Source organism: Eucyclogobius newberryi, unplaced genomic scaffold, assembly GCF_026437365.1.
Source record: "Eucyclogobius newberryi isolate DKJ021-1_F unplaced genomic scaffold, fEucNew1.0.hap1 SCAF_19, whole genome shotgun sequence".
Classification (NCBI taxonomy): Eukaryota; Metazoa; Chordata; class Actinopteri; order Gobiiformes; family Gobiidae; genus Eucyclogobius; species Eucyclogobius newberryi.
The window spans coordinates 4,091,707-4,111,771 of NW_027315823.1; the positions used below are offsets into that span (position 1 = coordinate 4,091,707).

Genomic DNA, 20,065 nt, shown 5'->3' on the forward strand with positions numbered 1-20,065 from the left:
TGCTTTAGTCCTGTTATAGACCTGCTTTAGACCTGCTTTAGTCCTGTTATAGACCTGCTTTAGTCCTGTTACAGACCTGCTTTAGTCCTGTTACGGACCTGCTTTAGTCCTGTTATAGACCTGCTTTAGTCCTGTTACAGACCTGCTTTAGTCCTGTTACGGACCTGCTTTAGTCCTGTTATAGTCCTGTTATAGACCTGCTTTAGTCCTGTTATGGACCTGCTTTAGTCCTGTTATAGTCCTGTTACGGACCTGCTTTAGTCCTGTTACGGATCTGCTTTAGTCCTGTTATGGATCTGCTTTAGTCCTGTTACAGACCTGCTTTAGTCCTGTTACAGACCTGCTTTAGTCCTGTTACAGACCCGGTTTAGTCCCGTTACAGACCCGCTTTAGTCCTGTTACAGACCTGCTTTAGTCCCGTTACAGACCTGCTTTAGTCCTGTCACAGACCTGCTTTAGTCCCGTTACAGACCTGCTTTCGTCCCGTTACAGACCTGCTTTAGTCCTGTCACAGACCTGCTTTAGTCCTGTCACAGACCTGCTTTAGTCCAGTTACAGACCTGCTTTAGTCCCGTTACAGACCTGCTTTAGTCCCGTTACAGACCTGCTTTAGTCCTGTTATAGACCTGCTTTAGTCCTGTTATAGACCTGCTTTAGACCTGCTTTAGTCCTGTTATAGACCTGCTTTAGTCCTGTTATAGACCTGCTTTAGTCCTGTTACAGACCTGCTTTAGTCCTGTTATAGACCTGCTTTAGTCCTGTTACAGACCTGCTTTAGTCCTGTTACGGACCTGCTTTAGTCCTGTTATAGTCCTGTTATAGACCTGCTTTAGTCCTGTTATGGACCTGCTTTAGTCCTGTTATAGTCCTGTTACGGACCTGCTTTAGTCCTGTTACGGATCTGCTTTAGTCCTGTTATGGATCTGCTTTAGTTCTGTTACGGACCTGCTTTAGTCCTGTTATAGTCCTGTTACAGACCTGCTTTAGTCCTGTTACGGACCTGCTTTAGTCCTGTTATAGTCCTGTTATAGACCTGCTTTAGTCCTGTTATGGACCTGCTTTAGTCCTGTTATAGTCCTGTTACGGACCTGCTTTAGTCCTGTTACGGATCTGCTTTAGTCCTGTTATGGATCTGCTTTAGTTCTGTTACAGACCCGGTTTAGTCCCGTTACAGACCCGCTTTAGTCCTGTTACAGACCTGCTTTAGTCCCGTTACAGACCTGCTTTAGTCCTGTCACAGACCTGCTTTAGTCCCGTTACAGACCTGCTTTCGTCCCGTTACAGACCTGCTTTAGTCCTGTCACAGACCTGCTTTAGTCCTGTCACAGACCTGCTTTAGTCCAGTTACAGACCTGCTTTAGTCCCGTTACAGACCTGCTTTAGTCCCGTTACAGACCTGCTTTAGTCCTGTTATAGACCTGCTTTAGTCCTGTTATAGACCTGCTTTAGACCTGCTTTAGTCCTGTTATAGACCTGCTTTAGTCCTGTTATAGACCTGCTTTAGTCCTGTTACAGACCTGCTTTAGTCCTGTTATAGACCTGCTTTAGTCCTGTTACAGACCTGCTTTAGTCCTGTTACGGACCTGCTTTAGTCCTGTTATAGTCCTGTTATAGACCTGCTTTAGTCCTGTTATGGACCTGCTTTAGTCCTGTTATAGTCCTGTTACGGACCTGCTTTAGTCCTGTTACGGATCTGCTTTAGTCCTGTTATGGATCTGCTTTAGTTCTGTTACGGACCTGCTTTAGTCCTGTTATAGTCCTGTTACAGACCTGCTTTAGTCCTGTTACGGACCTGCTTTAGTCCTGTTATAGTCCTGTTATAGACCTGCTTTAGTCCTGTTATGGACCTGCTTTAGTCCTGTTATAGTCCTGTTACGGACCTGCTTTAGACCTGTTACGGATCTGCTTTAGTCCTGTTATGGATCTGCTTTAGTTCTGTTACGGACCTGCTTTAGTCCTGTTACAGACCTGCTTTAGTCCTGTTACAGACCCGCTTTAGTCCCTTTACAGACCCGCTTTAGTCCCGTTACAGACCCGCTTTAGTCCTGTCACAGACCTGCTTTAGTCCTGTCACAGACCTGCTTTAGTCCAGTTACAGACCTGCTTTAGTCCTGTTACAGACCTGCTTTAGTCCTGTTACAGACCTGCTTTAGTCCTGTTACAGACCTGCTTTAGTCCAGTTACAGACCTGCTTTAGTCCTGTTACAGACCTGTTACAGACCTGCTTTAGTCCCGTTACAGACCTGCTTTAGTCCTGTCACAGACCTGCTTTAGTCCCGTTACAGACCTGCTTTCGTCCAGTTACAGACCTGCTTTAGTCCTGTCACAGACCTGCTTTAGACCTGTTACAGACCTGCTTTAGTCCAGTTACAGACCTGCTTTAGTCCTGTTACAGACCTGTTACAGACCTGCTTTAGTCCCGTTACAGACCTGCTTTAGTCCTGTCACAGACCTGCTTTAGTCCTGTCACAGACCTGCTTTCGTCCAGTTACAGACCTGCTTTAGTCCTGTCACAGACCTGCTTTAGTCCTGTCACAGACCTGCTTTACCCCCGTTACAGACCTGCTTTAGTCCTGTTACAGACCTGCTTTAGTCCTGTTATAGACCTGCTTTAGTCCTGTTATAGACCTGCTTTAGACCTGCTTTAGTCCTGTTATAGACCTGCTTTAGTCCTGTTATAGACCTGCTTTAGTCCTGTTACAAACCTGCTTTAGTCCTGTTATAGACCTGCTTTAGTCCTGTTACAAACCCGCTTTAGTCCTGTTATAGACCTGCTTTAGTCCTGTTATAGACCTGCTTTAGACCTGCTTTAGTCCTGTTACAGACCTGCTTTAGTCCTGTTATAGACCTGCTTTAGACCTGCTTTAGTCCTGTTATAGACCTGCTTTAGTCCTGTTACAGACCTGCTTTAGTCCTGTTACGGACCTGCTTTAGTCCTGTTATAGACCTGCTTTAGTCCTGTTACAGACCTGCTTTAGTCCTGTTACGGACCTGCTTTAGTCCTGTTATAGTCCTGTTATAGACCTGCTTTAGTCCTGTTATGGACCTGCTTTAGTCCTGTTATAGTCCTGTTACGGACCTGCTTTAGTCCTGTTACGGATCTGCTTTAGTCCTGTTATGGATCTGCTTTAGTCCTGTTACAGACCTGCTTTAGTCCTGTTACAGACCTGCTTTAGTCCTGTTACAGACCCGGTTTAGTCCCGTTACAGACCCGCTTTAGTCCTGTTACAGACCTGCTTTAGTCCCGTTACAGACCTGCTTTAGTCCTGTCACAGACCTGCTTTAGTCCCGTTACAGACCTGCTTTCGTCCCGTTACAGACCTGCTTTAGTCCTGTCACAGACCTGCTTTAGTCCTGTCACAGACCTGCTTTAGTCCAGTTACAGACCTGCTTTAGTCCCGTTACAGACCTGCTTTAGTCCCGTTACAGACCTGCTTTAGTCCTGTTATAGACCTGCTTTAGTCCTGTTATAGACCTGCTTTAGACCTGCTTTAGTCCTGTTATAGACCTTCTTTAGTCCTGTTATAGACCTGCTTTAGTCCTGTTACAGACCTGCTTTAGTCCTGTTATAGACCTGCTTTAGTCCTGTTACAGACCTGCTTTAGTCCTGTTACGGACCTGCTTTAGTCCTGTTATAGTCCTGTTATAGACCTGCTTTAGTCCTGTTATGGACCTGCTTTAGTCCTGTTATAGTCCTGTTACGGACCTGCTTTAGTCCTGTTACGGATCTGCTTTAGTCCTGTTATGGATCTGCTTTAGTTCTGTTACGGACCTGCTTTAGTCCTGTCACAGACCTGCTTTAGTCCTGTCACAGACCTGCTTTAGTCCAGTTACAGACCTGCTTTAGTCCCGTTACAGACCTGCTTTAGTCCCGTTACAGACCTGCTTTAGTCCTGTTATAGACCTGCTTTAGTCCTGTTATAGACCTGCTTTAGACCTGCTTTAGTCCTGTTATAGACCTGCTTTAGTCCTGTTATAGACCTGCTTTAGTCCTGTTACAGACCTGCTTTAGTCCTGTTATAGACCTGCTTTAGTCCTGTTATGGACCTGCTTTAGACCTGCTTTAGTCCTGTTATAGACCTGCTTTAGTCCTGTTATAGACCTGCTTTAGTCCTGTTACAAACCTGCTTCAGTCCTGTTATAGACCTGCTTTAGTCCTGTTACAAACCCGCTTTAGTCCTGTTATAGACCTGCTTTAGTCCTGTTATAGACCTGCTTTAGACCTGCTTTAGTCCTGTTACAGACCTGCTTTAGTCCTGTTATAGACCTGCTTTAGACCTGCTTTAGTCCTGTTATAGACCTGCTTTAGTCCTGTTACAGACCTGCTTTAGTCCTGTTACGGACCTGCTTTAGTCCTGTTATAGTCCTGTTATAGACCTGCTTTAGTCCTGTTATGGACCTGCTTTAGTCCTGTTATAGTCCTGTTACGGACCTGCTTTAGACCTGTTACGGATCTGCTTTAGTCCTGTTATGGATCTGCTTTAGTTCTGTTACGGACCTGCTTTAGTCCTGTTACAGACCTGCTTTAGTCCTGTTACAGACCCGCTTTAGTCCCGTTACAGACCCGCTTTAGTCCCGTTACAGACCCGCTTTAGTCCTGTCACAGACCTGCTTTAGTCCTGTCACAGACCTGCTTTAGTCCAGTTACAGACCTGCTTTAGTCCTGTTACAGACCTGCTTTAGTCCTGTTACAGACCTGCTTTAGTCCTGTTACAGACCTGCTTTAGTCCAGTTACAGACCTGCTTTAGTCCTGTTACAGACCTGTTACAGACCTGCTTTAGTCCCGTTACAGACCTGCTTTAGTCCTGTCACAGACCTGCTTTAGTCCCGTTACAGACCTGCTTTCGTCCAGTTACAGACCTGCTTTAGTCCTGTCACAGACCTGCTTTAGACCTGTTACAGACCTGCTTTAGTCCAGTTACAGACCTGCTTTAGTCCTGTTACAGACCTGTTACAGACCTGCTTTAGTCCCGTTACAGACCTGCTTTAGTCCTGTCACAGACCTGCTTTAGTCCTGTCACAGACCTGCTTTCGTCCAGTTACAGACCTGCTTTAGTTCTGTCACAGACCTGCTTTAGTCCTGTCACAGACCTGCTTTACCCCCGTTACAGACCTGCTTTAGTCCTGTTACAGACCTGCTTTAGTCCTGTTATAGACCTGCTTTAGTCCTGTTATGGACCTGCTTTAGACCTGCTTTAGTCCTGTTATAGACCTGCTTTAGTCCTGTTATAGACCTGCTTTAGTCCTGTTACAAACCTTCTTTAGTCCTGTTATAGACCTGCTTTAGTCCTGTTATAGACCTGCTTTAGTCCTGTTATAGACCTGCTTTAGACCTGCTTTAGTCCTGTTACAGACCTGCTTTAGTCCTGTTATAGACCTGCTTTAGACCTGCTTTAGTCCTGTTATAGACCTGCTTTAGTCCTGTTACAGACCTGCTTTAGTCCTGTTACGGACCTGCTTTAGTCCTGTTATAGACCTGCTTTAGTCCTGTTACAGACCTGCTTTAGTCCTGTTACGGACCTGCTTTAGTCCTGTTATAGTCCTGTTATAGACCTGCTTTAGTCCTGTTATGGACCTGCTTTAGTCCTGTTATAGTCCTGTTACGGACCTGCTTTAGTCCTGTTACGGATCTGCTTTAGTCCTGTTATGGATCTGCTTTAGTCCTGTTACAGACCTGCTTTAGTCCTGTTACAGACCTGCTTTAGTCCTGTTACAGACCCGGTTTAGTCCCGTTACAGACCCGCTTTAGTCCTGTTACAGACCTGCTTTAGTCCTGTTACAGACCTGCTTTAGTCCTGTTACAGACCCGGTTTAGTCCCGTTACAGACCCGCTTTAGTCCTGTTACAGACCTGCTTTAGTCCCGTTACAGACCTGCTTTCGTCCCGTTACAGACCTGCTTTAGTCCTGTCACAGACCTGCTTTAGTCCTGTCACAGACCTGCTTTAGTCCAGTTACAGACCTGCTTTAGTCCCGTTACAGACCTGATTTAGTCCCGTTACAGACCTGCTTTAGTCCTGTTATAGACCTGCTTTAGTCCTGTTATAGACCTGCTTTAGACCTGCTTTAGTCCTGTTATAGACCTGCTTTAGTCCTGTTATAGACCTGCTTTAGTCCTGTTACAGACCTGCTTTAGTCCTGTTATAGACCTGCTTTAGTCCTGTTACAGACCTGCTTTAGTCCTGTTACGGACCTGCTTTAGTCCTGTTATAGTCCTGTTATAGACCTGCTTTAGTCCTGTTATGGACCTGCTTTAGTCCTGTTATAGTCCTGTTACGGACCTGCTTTAGTCCTGTTACGGATCTGCTTTAGTCCTGTTATGGATCTGCTTTAGTTCTGTTACGGACCTGCTTTAGTCCTGTTATAGTCCTGTTACAGACCTGCTTTAGTCCTGTTACGGACCTGCTTTAGTCCTGTTATAGTCCTGTTATAGACCTGCTTTAGTCCTGTTATGGACCTGCTTTAGTCCTGTTATAGTCCTGTTACGGACCTGCTTTAGTCCTGTTACGGATCTGCTTTAGTCCTGTTATGGATCTGCTTTAGTTCTGTTACGGACCTGCTTTAGTCCTGTTACAGACCTGCTTTAGTCCTGTTACAGACCCGCTTTAGTCCCGTTACAGACCCGCTTTAGTCCCGTTACAGACCCGCTTTAGTCCTGTCACAGACCTGCTTTAGTCCTGTCACAGACCTGCTTTAGTCCAGTTACAGACCTGCTTTAGTCCTGTTACAGACCTGCTTTAGTCCTGTTACAGACCTGCTTTAGTCCTGTTACAGACCTGCTTTAGTCCAGTTACAGACCTGCTTTAGTCCTGTTACAGACCTGTTACAGACCTGCTTTAGTCCCGTTACAGACCTGCTTTAGTCCTGTCACAGACCTGCTTTAGTCCCGTTACAGACCTGCTTTCGTCCAGTTACAGACCTGCTTTAGTCCTGTCACAGACCTGCTTTAGACCTGTTACAGACCTGCTTTAGTCCAGTTACAGACCTGCTTTAGTCCTGTTACAGACCTGTTACAGACCTGCTTTAGTCCCGTTACAGACCTGCTTTAGTCCTGTCACAGACCTGCTTTAGTCCTGTCACAGACCTGCTTTCGTCCAGTTACAGACCTGCTTTAGTCCTGTCACAGACCTGCTTTAGTCCTGTCACAGACCTGCTTTACCCCCGTTACAGACCTGCTTTAGTCCTGTTACAGACCTGCTTTAGTCCTGTTATAGACCTGCTTTAGTCCTGTTATAGACCTGCTTTAGACCTGCTTTAGTCCTGTTATAGACCTGCTTTAGTCCTGTTATAGACCTGCTTTAGTCCTGTTACAAACCTGCTTTAGTCCTGTTATAGACCTGCTTTAGTCCTGTTACAAACCCGCTTTAGTCCTGTTATAGACCTGCTTTAGTCCTGTTATAGACCTGCTTTAGACCTGCTTTAGTCCTGTTACAGACCTGCTTTAGTCCTGTTATAGACCTGCTTTAGACCTGCTTTAGTCCTGTTATAGACCTGCTTTAGTCCTGTTACAGACCTGCTTTAGTCCTGTTACGGACCTGCTTTAGTCCTGTTATAGACCTGCTTTAGTCCTGTTACAGACCTGCTTTAGTCCTGTTACGGACCTGCTTTAGTCCTGTTATAGTCCTGTTATAGACCTGCTTTAGTCCTGTTATGGACCTGCTTTAGTCCTGTTATAGTCCTGTTACGGACCTGCTTTAGTCCTGTTACGGATCTGCTTTAGTCCTGTTATGGATCTGCTTTAGTCCTGTTACAGACCTGCTTTAGTCCTGTTACAGACCTGCTTTAGTCCTGTTACAGACCCGGTTTAGTCCCGTTACAGACCCGCTTTAGTCCTGTTACAGACCTGCTTTAGTCCCGTTACAGACCTGCTTTAGTCCTGTCACAGACCTGCTTTAGTCCCGTTACAGACCTGCTTTCGTCCCGTTACAGACCTGCTTTAGTCCTGTCACAGACCTGCTTTAGTCCTGTCACAGACCTGCTTTAGTCCAGTTACAGACCTGCTTTAGTCCCGTTACAGACCTGCTTTAGTCCCGTTACAGACCTGCTTTAGTCCTGTTATAGACCTGCTTTAGTCCTGTTATAGACCTGCTTTAGACCTGCTTTAGTCCTGTTATAGACCTGCTTTAGTCCTGTTATAGACCTGCTTTAGTCCTGTTACAGACCTGCTTTAGTCCTGTTATAGACCTGCTTTAGTCCTGTTACAGACCTGCTTTAGTCCTGTTACGGACCTGCTTTAGTCCTGTTATAGTCCTGTTATAGACCTGCTTTAGTCCTGTTATGGACCTGCTTTAGTCCTGTTATAGTCCTGTTACGGACCTGCTTTAGTCCTGTTACGGATCTGCTTTAGTCCTGTTATGGATCTGCTTTAGTTCTGTTACGGACCTGCTTTAGTCCTGTCACAGACCTGCTTTAGTCCTGTCACAGACCTGCTTTAGTCCAGTTACAGACCTGCTTTAGTCCCGTTACAGACCTGCTTTAGTCCCGTTACAGACCTGCTTTAGTCCTGTTATAGACCTGCTTTAGTCCTGTTATAGACCTGCTTTAGACCTGCTTTAGTCCTGTTATAGACCTGCTTTAGTCCTGTTATAGACCTGCTTTAGTCCTGTTACAGACCTGCTTTAGTCCTGTTATAGACCTGCTTTAGTCCTGTTACAGACCTGCTTTAGTCCTGTTACGGACCTGCTTTAGTCCTGTTATAGTCCTGTTATAGACCTGCTTTAGTCCTGTTATGGACCTGCTTTAGTCCTGTTATAGTCCTGTTACGGACCTGCTTTAGTCCTGTTACGGATCTGCTTTAGTCCTGTTATGGATCTGCTTTAGTTCTGTTACGGACCTGCTTTAGTCCTGTTACAGACCTGCTTTAGTCCCGTTACAGACCCGCTTTAGTCCCGTTACAGACCCGCTTTAGTCCTGTCACAGACCTGCTTTAGTCCTGTCACAGACCTGCTTTAGTCCAGTTACAGACCTGCTTTAGTCCTGTTACAGACCTGCTTTAGTCCTGTTACAGACCTGCTTTAGTCCTGTTACAGACCTGCTTTAGTCCAGTTACAGACCTGCTTTAGTCCTGTTACAGACCTGTTACAGACCTGCTTTAGTCCCGTTACAGACCTGCTTTAGTCCTGTCACAGACCTGCTTTAGTCCCGTTACAGACCTGCTTTCGTCCAGTTACAGACCTGCTTTAGTCCTGTCACAGACCTGCTTTAGACCTGTTACAGACCTGCTTTAGTCCAGTTACAGACCTGCTTTAGTCCTGTTACAGACCTGTTACAGACCTGCTTTAGTCCCGTTACAGACCTGCTTTAGTCCTGTTACAGACCTGTCACAGACCTGCTTTAGTCCTGTCACAGACCTGCTTTCGTCCAGTTACAGACCTGCTTTAGTCCTGTCACAGACCTGCTTTACCCCCGTTACAGACCTGCTTTAGTCCTGTTACAGACCTGCTTTAGTCCTGTTATAGACCTGCTTTAGTCCTGTTATAGACCTGCTTTAGACCTGCTTTAGTCCTGTTATAGACCTGCTTTAGTCCTGTTATAGACCTGCTTTAGTCCTGTTACAAACCTGCTTTAGTCCTGTTATAGACCTGCTTTAGTCCTGTTACAAACCCGCTTTAGTCCTGTTATAGACCTGCTTTAGTCCTGTTATAGACCTGCTTTAGACCTGCTTTAGTCCTGTTACAGACCTGCTTTAGTCCTGTTATAGACCTGCTTTAGACCTGCTTTAGTCCTGTTATAGACCTGCTTTAGTCCTGTTACAGACCTGCTTTAGTCCTGTTACGGACCTGCTTTAGTCCTGTTATAGACCTGCTTTAGTCCTGTTACAGACCTGCTTTAGTCCTGTTATAGACCTGCTTTAGACCTGCTTTAGTCCTGTTATAGACCTGCTTTAGTCCTGTTACAGACCTGCTTTAGTCCTGTTATGGACCTGCTTTAGTCCTGTTATAGTCCTGTTACGGACCTGCTTTAGTCCTGTTACGGATCTGCTTTAGTCCTGTTATGGATCTGCTTTAGTCCTGTTACAGACCTGCTTTAGTCCTGTTACAGACCTGCTTTAGTCCTGTTACAGACCCGGTTTAGTCCCGTTACAGACCCGCTTTAGTCCCGTTACAGACCTGCTTTAGTCCCGTTACAGACCTGCTTTAGTCCTGTCACAGACCTTCTTTAGTCCTGTCATAGACCTGCTTTAGTCCTGTTACGGACCTGCTTTAGTCCTGTTACAGACCTGCTTTAGTCCTGTTACAGACCTGCTTTAGTCCTGTTATAGACCTGCTTTAGACCTGCTTTAGTCCTGTTATAGACCTGCTTTAGTCCTGTTATAGACCTGCTTTAGTCCTGTTACAAACCTGCTTTAGTCCTGTTATAGACCTGCTTTAGTCCTGTTACAAACCCGCTTTAGTCCTGTTATAGACCTGCTTTAGTCCTGTTACAGACCTGCTTTAGTCCTGTTATAGACCTGCTTTAGACCTGCTTTAGTCCTGTTATAGACCTGCTTTAGTCCTGTTATAGACCTGCTTTAGTCCTGTTATAGACCTGCTTTAGTCCTGTTACAGACCTGCTTTAGTCCTGTTACAGACCTGGTTTTCACTCTTCTACTGTAACATTCTCAAAGACATACTGTAAGTACCACTCTGATCCAGCAGACGGTGCCCGAGCCCGGGTTTCACACTCACGCATGCGCAGAACAGATAGTTTTCCGGTCTCGGGGTGGTTAGCTCGGAGCTAAAGCTAAAAACAAAACACAGAGTAAATGTCTGCGGGAGCCGCGCGCGGGGACCGGACGCCGCGGTCACGTGACGGTGAGTGCGTTTGAAGAGCGGGAATAATCTGAGGAAAGAAAGAGAGAAGTGAAAAGGAGAAGAAGAGAGAACCCGTGCGGTCTCCTTTAAAGCTCACGCACGGAACCTCTGACATGATCACGTGTGAACTCAGAGGGTCACACTGGGCGGGGTCAGGCTCACTCTGTGACTTCTGTGACCTGTGTGACCTGTGTGCCTGAGGCTGGACGGTCTTTGGTGCAGGAGCTTCACTCAAAGTCATTTCTTTGGCTCTGACTAATCAAAAGAGAATTAAAGATGTCTCTGATCAGAGAAATAGTGACTATTTTTAACAGTATAATATTTGTACAGTATAATATTTGTATATTATGCAAGTGGTTTAATGATGTAAGCGATAGTTGCTGTGTAAATGCTTTTTCTCTTTCAGTATTTGTCTTTCGGCTGTAAATTCTTCAGTCGTCCAAAAGTAAATGAGAATTGATTGATTATTGATTATATTCTTACATTTTAACTTCTATCTTTTGATTTTATCGCAATAATCAGAGTTTAATGATTATTGATCAAAGACTTTGAGGGCTTAAATAAAGTCTCAGTTCCTTTAAAGTTCTGAACGCGTCTGAACTTTAGATATTGAATATGTTTATCACGTCCAAACATAAACCTACTTACCGTATTTTCCGGACTATAAGTCGCACCAAAGCATAATAGAGAAGACAAAAACATATAAGTTGCATTTTTGGGGAAATTTATTTGCTAAAATCCAAGACCAAGAACAGACATTTCCTCTTGAAATGCAGTTTAAAATAATAACAGATGAGAGAACATGGTGAATAGGTGTACGTATGCTAACGCTAACACCTTCAGCTACATGACGTATGCTAACGCTAACACCTTCAGCTACATGAGGCACAGACAGAACTGTGGTAAGTGTCTGGTATGTTAACGTAACATATGAACAGTTATTCAGATAACTATAGCATAAAGAACATGCTAACAAGTTTACCAAAGCATCATTTTTACCCCAAATCACTAAATCCATTGAATTCTTCTTCCTCTGTGTCACTTCTAAACAACTCCACAAACTCCAGAGGTAGAGGAAGTGCAGATTCTTCTTCTGCGTCGCTCAGAGCCCAGAGCGCCCTCTTGTGGTTGTCAGTGTGAAAATAACGAATAATATCACGTTTAAGTCGCTCTGGAGTATAAGTCGCACCCGGGCCAAAACTATGAAAAAAGGTGCGACATATAGTCCAGAAAATACGGTATTTGACTTCTTTGACAGCTTGCATCCTCTGTAAGTTCTGAACCGTTTCCACCTTTGCTGAGCTCCGTCTAAAAGGCGGCGGAACTGAAGGTTTTTAACGTTTCCTCATTCTCTCCTGCAGGTGTCCAGATGCTCTCCCTGAGTCCTGCAGCTGTCCAGATGCTCTCCCTGAGTCCTGCAGGTGTCCAGATGTCCTCCCAGACTCCTGCAGGTGTCCAGATGTCCTCCCTGAGTCCTGGTCCTGGTCTGAACCTGGAAATCCCAGAGACTTCACAGATTAAAGAGGAGCCAGAGGAACAGAGCGTCAAACAGGAGGAAGAGCAGCTGCAAGTGTAGGCCTCATTTACACACATCTGAGCGATGTTCTACTGTAGGCCTCATTTACACACCTCTGAGCCATGTTCTACCGTAGGCCTCATTTACACACATCTGAGCGATGTTCTACTCTAGGCCTCATTTACACACCTCTGAGCGATGTTCTACTGTAGGCCTCATTTACACACATCTGAGCGATGTTCTACTGTAGGCCTCATTTACACACATCTGAGCCATGTTCTACTGTAAGCCTCATTCACACACATCTGAGCGATGTTCTACTGTAGGCCTCATTTACACACATCTGAGCCACGTTCTACTGTAGGCCTCATTTACACGCATCTGAGCCATGTTCTACTGTAGGCCTCATTTACACACATCTGAGCCACGTTCTACTGTAGGCCTCATTTACACGCATCTGAGCCATGTTCTACTGTAGGCCTCATTTACACGCATCTGAGCCATGTTCTACTGTAGGCCTCATTTACACACATCTGAGCCATGTTCTACTGTAGGCCTCATTTACACACATAGGCCTCATTTACACACATATGACCCATGTTCTGTGTTTTTGACTTACAGGTCTGTCCCAGAGTCCAGATCTGTTTGTGTGAAGACAGAAGAGTCGTCACGGCAACAAACACAAACTGAGCACAAAGAGGAAGCACAGGAAGAGGACCTCAGCGCAGAGCCACAAGAGGGAGACACTGAGCACTCTTCTGACAATGATGAAGACTGGAGAGCTCCTCTCAGCTGTTCAGCTGCAGAGGTGGAGACAGAGGAAGAGGAATCAAAGAAATACAAGTGCTTTGTTTGTAGAAAGACATTTGGGAAAAAAGAACACTTACAAATACACATTAGAATTCACACCGGAGAGAAGCCTTACAGCTGTCCCACCTGTAACAAAGCCTTTTCTATTAAGAGTACTTTAGATAAACATATAAGAACTCATACAGGAGAAAAACCTTACAGCTGTTCTACCTGTAAGAAGTCCTTTTCCCAAAAGTCTACTTTAGATAAACATAATCGAACACACACTGGAGAAAAGCCTTACAGCTGTTCAGAGTGTAGCAGGACCTTTGCCGACAGCTCGACTCTGAGCACGCACGTGAAAACTCACACAGGAGAAAAAACACACAGCTGTTCCTTTTGTTTGAAAGGATTTATAAAGCGCGGGGAGCTGGAGCGCCACATTAGAATCCATACAGGTGAAAAACCATTCAGCTGTTCCACTTGTGATAGACGTTTTACACACGACCTCACACTGAAACGACATATGAGGTCACACACTGGCGAAAGACCTTACAGCTGTTCAATCTGTAACAAAACATTTACTCAAAAGGGTAATTTAAATGTGCACGCGAGAACGCACACAGGTAAACAACCTGTCGGCTGTTCTACCAGTGCGTAGCCCCGCCCCCATCTGCTGCTCTGTTGCTGCAGAAACAACTGAAACTACAGCTGAAACTACAGCTGAAACTACAACTGAAACTACAACTGAAACTACAGATGAAACTACAGATGAAACTACTGCTGTGAGAGCCAGTTTTCATCCACTGTTTGGTCCTGAACATTTGCCGAGACATGAATTACTTGGGCTTTAAAATTACTAATTTAAATTTGTGAAATAATTAAATTATTTATTTAACTGAAAAAAACCTTTAATGAAATAAAGCTCGTCATGTATTAAACATGATTCATCTGATTCATTTGTAATATCGATCGACACCACTAATATCAAACTCCACTGACGACAAACGAGTAGAAGAAGAAGTTTGAGCTGTGATGTTCACTCATGAATCCTGGTGCATTGTGGGAAGGAGGGCTTTGTCCTGCTGATGGTAGTGACGAGGTGGTCTTATTACAGACCTGGTTTAGTCCTGTTACGGACCTGCTTTAGTCCTGTTACGAACCTGGTTTAGTCCTGTTACAGACCTGATTTAGTCCTGTTACAGACCTGCTTTAGTCCTGTTACAGACCTGCTTTAGTCCTGTTACAGACCTGGTTTAGTCCTGTTACAGACCTGGTTTAGTCCTGTTACAGACCTGCTTTAGTCCTGTTACAGACCTGCTTTAGTCCTTTTATAGACCTGGTTTAGTCCAGTTACAGACCTGGTTTACAGACCTGGTTTACAGACCTGCTTTAGTCCTGTTACAGACCTGCTTTAGTCCTGTTACAGACCTGCTTTAGTCCTGTTATAGACCTGCTTTAGTCCTGTTACGGACCAGCTTTAGTCCTGTAATAGACCTGCTTTAGTCCTGTTACAGACCTGCTTTAGTCCTGTTACAGACCTGCTTTAGTCCTGTTATAGACCTGCTTTAGTCCTGTTACAGACCTGCTCTAGTCCTGTTATAGACCTGCTTTAGTCCTGTTATAGACCTGCTTTAGTCCTGTTACAGACCCGCTTTAGTCCTGGTATAGACCTGCTTTAGTCCTGTTACAGGCCTGCTTTAGTCCTGTTATGGACCTGCTTTAGTCCTGTTACAGACCAGCTTTAGTCCTGTTATAGACCTGCTTTAGTCCTGTTAAAGACCTGCTTTAGTCCTGTTACAGACCTGCTTTAGTCCTTTTACAGACCTGCTTTAGTCCTGTTACAGACCTGCTTTAGTCCTGTTACAGACCAGCTTTAGTCCTGTTATAGACCTGCTTTAGTCCTGTTATAGACCTGCTTTAGTCCTGTTACAAACCCGCTTTAGTCCTGTTATAGACCTGCTTTAGTCCTGTTACAGGCCTGCTTTAGTCCTGTTATGGACCTGCTTTAGTCCTGTTACAGACCTGCTTTAGTCCTGTTATAGACCTGCTTTAGTCCTGTTACAGACCAGCTTTAGTCCTGTTATAGACCTGCTTTAGTCCTGTTACAGACCTGCTTTAGTCCTGTTACAGACCTGCTTTAGTCCTGTTATAGACCTGCTTTAGTCCTGTTATAGACCTGCTTTAGTCCTGTTATAGACCTGCTTTAGTCCTATTACAGACCTGCTTTAGTCCTGTTATAGACCTGCTTTAGTCCTGTTACAGACCAGCTTTAGTCCTGTAATAGACCTGCTTTAGTCCTGTTACAGACCTGCTTTAGTCCTGTTACAGACCTGCTTTAGTCCTGTTACAGACCTGCTTTAGTCCTGTTACAGACCTGCTTTAGTCCTGTTACAGACCAGCTTTAGTCCTGTCACAGACCTGCTTTAGTCCTGTCACAGACCTGCTTTAGTCCTGTTACAGACCTGTTACAGACCTGCTTTAGTCCTGTCACAGACCTGCTTTAGTCCCGTTACAGACCTGCTTTAGTCCCGTTACAGACCTGCTTTACTCCTGTTACAGACCTGCTTTCGTCCCGTTAGACCTGCTTTAGTCCTGTCACAGACCTGCTTTAGTCCAGTTACAGACCTGCTTTCGTCCCGTTAGACCTGCTTTAGTCCTGTCACAGACCTGCTTTAGTCCAGTTACAGACCTGCTTTAGTCCCGTTACAGACCTGCTTTAGTCCCGTTACAGACCTGCTTTAGTCCTGTTATAGACCTGCTTTAGTCCTGTTATAGACCTGCTTTAGTCCTGTTATAGACCTGCTTTAGTCCTGTTACAGACCTGCTTTAGTCCTGTTACAGACCTACTTTAGTCCTGTTACAGACCTGCTTTAGTCCTGTTACAGACCTGCTTTAGTCCAGTTACAGACCTGCTTTAGTCCCGTTACAGACCTGCTTTAGTCCCGTTACAGACCTGCTTTAGTCCTGTTATAGACCTGCTTTAGTCCTGTTATAGACCTGCTTTAGTCCTGTTATAGACCTGCTTTAGTCCTGTTATAGACCTGCTTTAGTCCTGTTACAGGCCTGCTTTAGTCCTGTTACAGACCTGCTTTAGTCCTGTTACAGACCTGCTTTAGTCCTGTTACAGACCTGCTTTAGTCCTGTTACAGACCTGCTTTAGTCCTGTTACAGACCTGCTTTAGTCCTGTTATAGACCTGTTACAGACCTGCTTTAGTCCCGTTACAGACCTGCTTTAGTCCTGTCACAGACCTGCTTTAGTCCCGTTACAGACCTGCCTTAGTCCCGTTACAGACCTGCTTTAGTCCTGTCACAGACCTGCTTTAGTCCCGTTACAGACCTGCTTTAGACCTGCTTTAGTCCTGTTATAGACCTGCTTTAGTCCTGTTACAGACCTGCTTTAGTCCTGTTACAGACCTGCTTTAGTCCTGTTATAGACCTGCTTTAGTCCTGTTACAGACCTGCTTTAGTCCTGTTATAGACCTGTTACAGACCTGCTTTAGTCCCGTTACAGACCTGCTTTAGTCCTGTCACAGACCTGCTTTAGTCCCGTTAAAGACCTGCTTTAGTCCCGTTACAGACCTGCTTTAGTCCTGTTATAGACCTGCTTTAGTCCTGTTATAGACCTGCTTTAGTCCCGTTACAGACCTGCTTTAGTCCTGTTATAGACCTGCTTTAGTCCTGTTATAGACCTGCTTTAGACCTGCTTTAGTCCTGTTATAGACCTGCTTTAGGCCTGTTATAGACCTGCTTTAGTCCTGTTACAGACCTGCTTTAGTCCTGTTATAGACCTGCTTTAGTCCCCTTACAGACCTGCTTTAGTCCTGTTATAGACCTGCTTTAGTCCTGTTACAGACCTGCTTTAGTCCTGTTACAGACCAGCTTTAGTCCTGTTATAGACCTGCTTTAGTCCTGTTATAGACCTGCTTTAGTCCTGTTACAGGCCTGCTTTAGTCCTGTTATGGACCTGCTTTAGTCCTGTTACAGACCTGCTTTAGTCCTGTTATAGACCTGCTTTAGTCCTGTTACAGACCAGCTTTAGTCCTGTTATAGACCTGCTTTAGTCCTGTTACAGACCTGCTTTAGTCCTGTTACAGACCTGCTTTAGTCCTGTTATAGACCTGCTTTAGTCCTGTTATAGACCTGCTTTAGTCCTGTTATAGACCTGCTTTAGTCCTATTACAGACCTGCTTTAGTCCTGTTATAGACCTGCTTTAGTCTTGTTACAGACCAGCTTTAGTCCTGTTATAGACCTGCTTTAGTCCTGTTACAGACCTGCTTTAGTCCTGTTACAGACCTGCTTTAGTCCTGTTATAGACCTGCTTTAGTCCTGTTACAGACCTGCTTTAGTCCTGTTACAGACCTGCTTTAGTCCTGTTACAGACCTGCTTTAGTCCTGTTACAGACCAGCTTTAGTCCTGTCACAGAACTGCTTTAGTCCTGTCACAGACCTGCTTTAGTCCCTTTTACAGACCTGATACAGACCTGCTTTAGTCCCGTTACAGACCTGCTTTAGTCCTGTCACAGACCTGCTTTAGTCCCGTTACAGACCTGCATTAGTCCTGTTACAGACCTGCTTTCGTCCCGTTAGACCTGCTTTAGTCCTGTCACAGACCTGCTTTAGTCCAGTTACAGACCTGCTTTAGTCCCGTTACAGACCTGCTTTAGTCCCGTTACAGACCTGCTTTAGTCCTGTTATAGACCTGCTTTAGTCCTGTTATAGACCTGCTTTAGACCTGCTTTAGTCCTGTTATGGACCTGCTTTAGTCCTGTTACAGACCTGCTTTAGTCCTGTTACAGACCTGCTTTAGTCCTGTTATAGACCTGCTTTAGTCCTGTTACAGACCCGCTTTAGTCCTGTTACAGACCTGCTTTAGTCCTGTTATAGACCTGCTTTATTCCTGTTACAGACCTGTTACAGACCTGCTTTAGTCCTGTTATAGACCTGCTTTAGTCCTGTTATAGACCTGCTTTAGTCCTGTTACAGACCTGTTACAGACCTGCTTTAGTCCTGTTATGGACCTGCTTTAGTCCTGTTACAGACCTGCTTTAGTCCTGTTATAGACCTGCTTTAGTCCTGTTATAGACCTGCTTTAGTCCTGTTATAGACCTGCTTTAGTCCTGTTATAGACCTGCTTTAGTCCTGTTATAGACCTGCTTTAGTCCTGTTACAGACCTGCTTTAGTCCTGTTATAGACCTGCTTTAGTCCTGTTACAGACCTGCTTTAGTCCTGTTACAGACCTGCTTTAGTCCTGTTATAGACCTGCTTTAGTCCTGTTACAGACCTGCTTTAGTCCTGTTACAGACCTGCTTTAGTCCTGTTACAGACCAGCTTTAGTCCTGTCACAGACCTGCTTTAGTCCTGTTACAGACCTGATACAGACCTGCTTTAGTCCCGTTACAGACCTGCTTTAGTCCTGTCACAGACCTGCTTTAGTCCCGTTACGGACCTGCTTTAGTCCCGTTACAGACCTGCTTTAGTCCTGTTACAGACCTGCTTTCGTCCCGTTAGACCTGCTTTAGTCCTGTCACAGACCTGCTTTAGTCCAGTTACAGACCTGCTTTAGTCCCGTTACAGACCTGCTTTAGTCCAGTTACAGACCTGCTTTAGTCCCGTTATAGACCTGCTTTAGTCCTGTTATAGACCTGCTTTAGTCCTGTTACAGACCTGCTTTAGTCCTGTTACAGACCTGCTTTAGTCCTGTTATAGACCTGCTTTAGTCCTGTTATAGACCTGCTTTAGACCTGCTTTAGTCCTGTTATAGACCTGCTTTAGTCCTGTTATAGACCTGCTTTAGTCCTGTTACAGACCTGCTTTAGTCCTGTTACAGACCTGCTTTAGTCCTGTTACAGACCTGCTTTAGTCCTGTTATAGACCTGCTTTAGTCCTGTTACAGACCTGCTTTAGTCCTGTTACAGACCTGCTTTAGTCCTGTTATAGACCTGCTTTAGTCCTGTTACAGACCTGTTACAGACCTGCTTTAGTCCTGTTATAGACCTGCTTTAGTCCTGTTATAGACCTGCTTTAGTCCCGTTACAGACCTGCTTTAGTCCTGTTACAGACCTGCTTTAGTCCCGTTACAGACCTGCTTTCGTCCCGTTAGACCTGCTTTAGTCCTGTCACAGACCTGCTTTAGTCCAGTTACAGACCTGCTTTAGTCCCGTTACAGACCTGCTTTAGTCCCGTTACAGACCTGCTTTAGTCCCGTTACAGACCTGCTTTCGTCCCGTTAGACCTGCTTTAGTCCTGTTATAGACCTGCTTTAGTCCTGTTACAGACCTGCTTTAGTCCCGTTATAGACCTGCTTCAGACCTGTTATAGACCTGCTTTAGTCCTGTTACAGACCTGCTTTAGTCCTGTTACAGACCTGCTTTAGTCCTGTTATAGACCTGCTTTAGTCCTGTTATAGACCTGCTTTAGACCTGCTTTAGTCCTGTTATAGACCTGCTTTAGTCCTGTTATAGACCTGCTTTAGTCCTGTTACAGACCTGCTTTAGTCCTGTTACAGACCTGCTTTAGTCCTGTTATAGACCTGCTTTAGTCCTGTTATAGACCTGCTTTAGTCCTGTTACAGACCTGCTTTAGTCCTGTTACAGACCTGCTTTAGTCCTGTTACAGACCTGCTTTAGTCCTGTTATAGACCTGCTTTAGTCCTGTTACAGACCTGCTTTAGTCCTGTTACAGACCTGCTTTAGTCCTGTTATAGACCTGCTTTAGTCCTGTTACAGACCTGTTACAGACCTGCTTTAGTCCTGTTATAGACCTGCTTTAGTCCTGTTATAGACCTGCTTTAGTCCTGTTATAGACCTGCTTTAGTCCTGTTATAGACCTGCTTTAGTCCTGTTACAGACCTGCTTTAGTCCTGTTACAGACCTGCTTTAGTCCTGTTACAGACCTGCTTTAGTCCTGTTATAGACCTGCTTTAGTCCTGTTACAGACCTGCTTTAGTCCTGTCACAGACCTGC

At 45.0% G+C, this 20,065-nt stretch overlaps 1 protein-coding gene across 1 annotated transcript; it reads left to right on the forward strand.

Moving 5' to 3' along the window:
* Window positions 1-10,674: 10,674 nt before the first annotated feature.
* Window positions 10,675-13,940, forward strand: LOC140365191 (uncharacterized). The gene is made up of 3 exons (XM_072451462.1): window positions 10,675-10,792; window positions 12,244-12,364; window positions 12,930-13,940. Exons 1-3 carry the CDS (start codon window positions 10,744-10,746, stop codon window positions 13,756-13,758), a joined length of 999 nt encoding a protein of 332 aa, XP_072307563.1. The 5' UTR covers window positions 10,675-10,743; the 3' UTR covers window positions 13,759-13,940.
* The last annotated feature ends 6,125 nt before the right edge of the window (window positions 13,941-20,065 follow it).

Coding starts and splice junctions, on each gene's coding strand:
- LOC140365191 (XM_072451462.1), top strand. CDS start 10,744: ATGTCTGCGGGAGCCGCGCGCGGGGACCGGACGCCGCGGTCACGTGAC. Junction 10,793..12,243: donor GACGCCGCGGTCACGTGACG/GTGAGTGCGTTT, acceptor AGACTCCTGCAG/GTGTCCAGATGTCCTCCCTG. Junction 12,365..12,929: donor GAGGAAGAGCAGCTGCAAGT/GTAGGCCTCATT, acceptor TTTGACTTACAG/GTCTGTCCCAGAGTCCAGAT.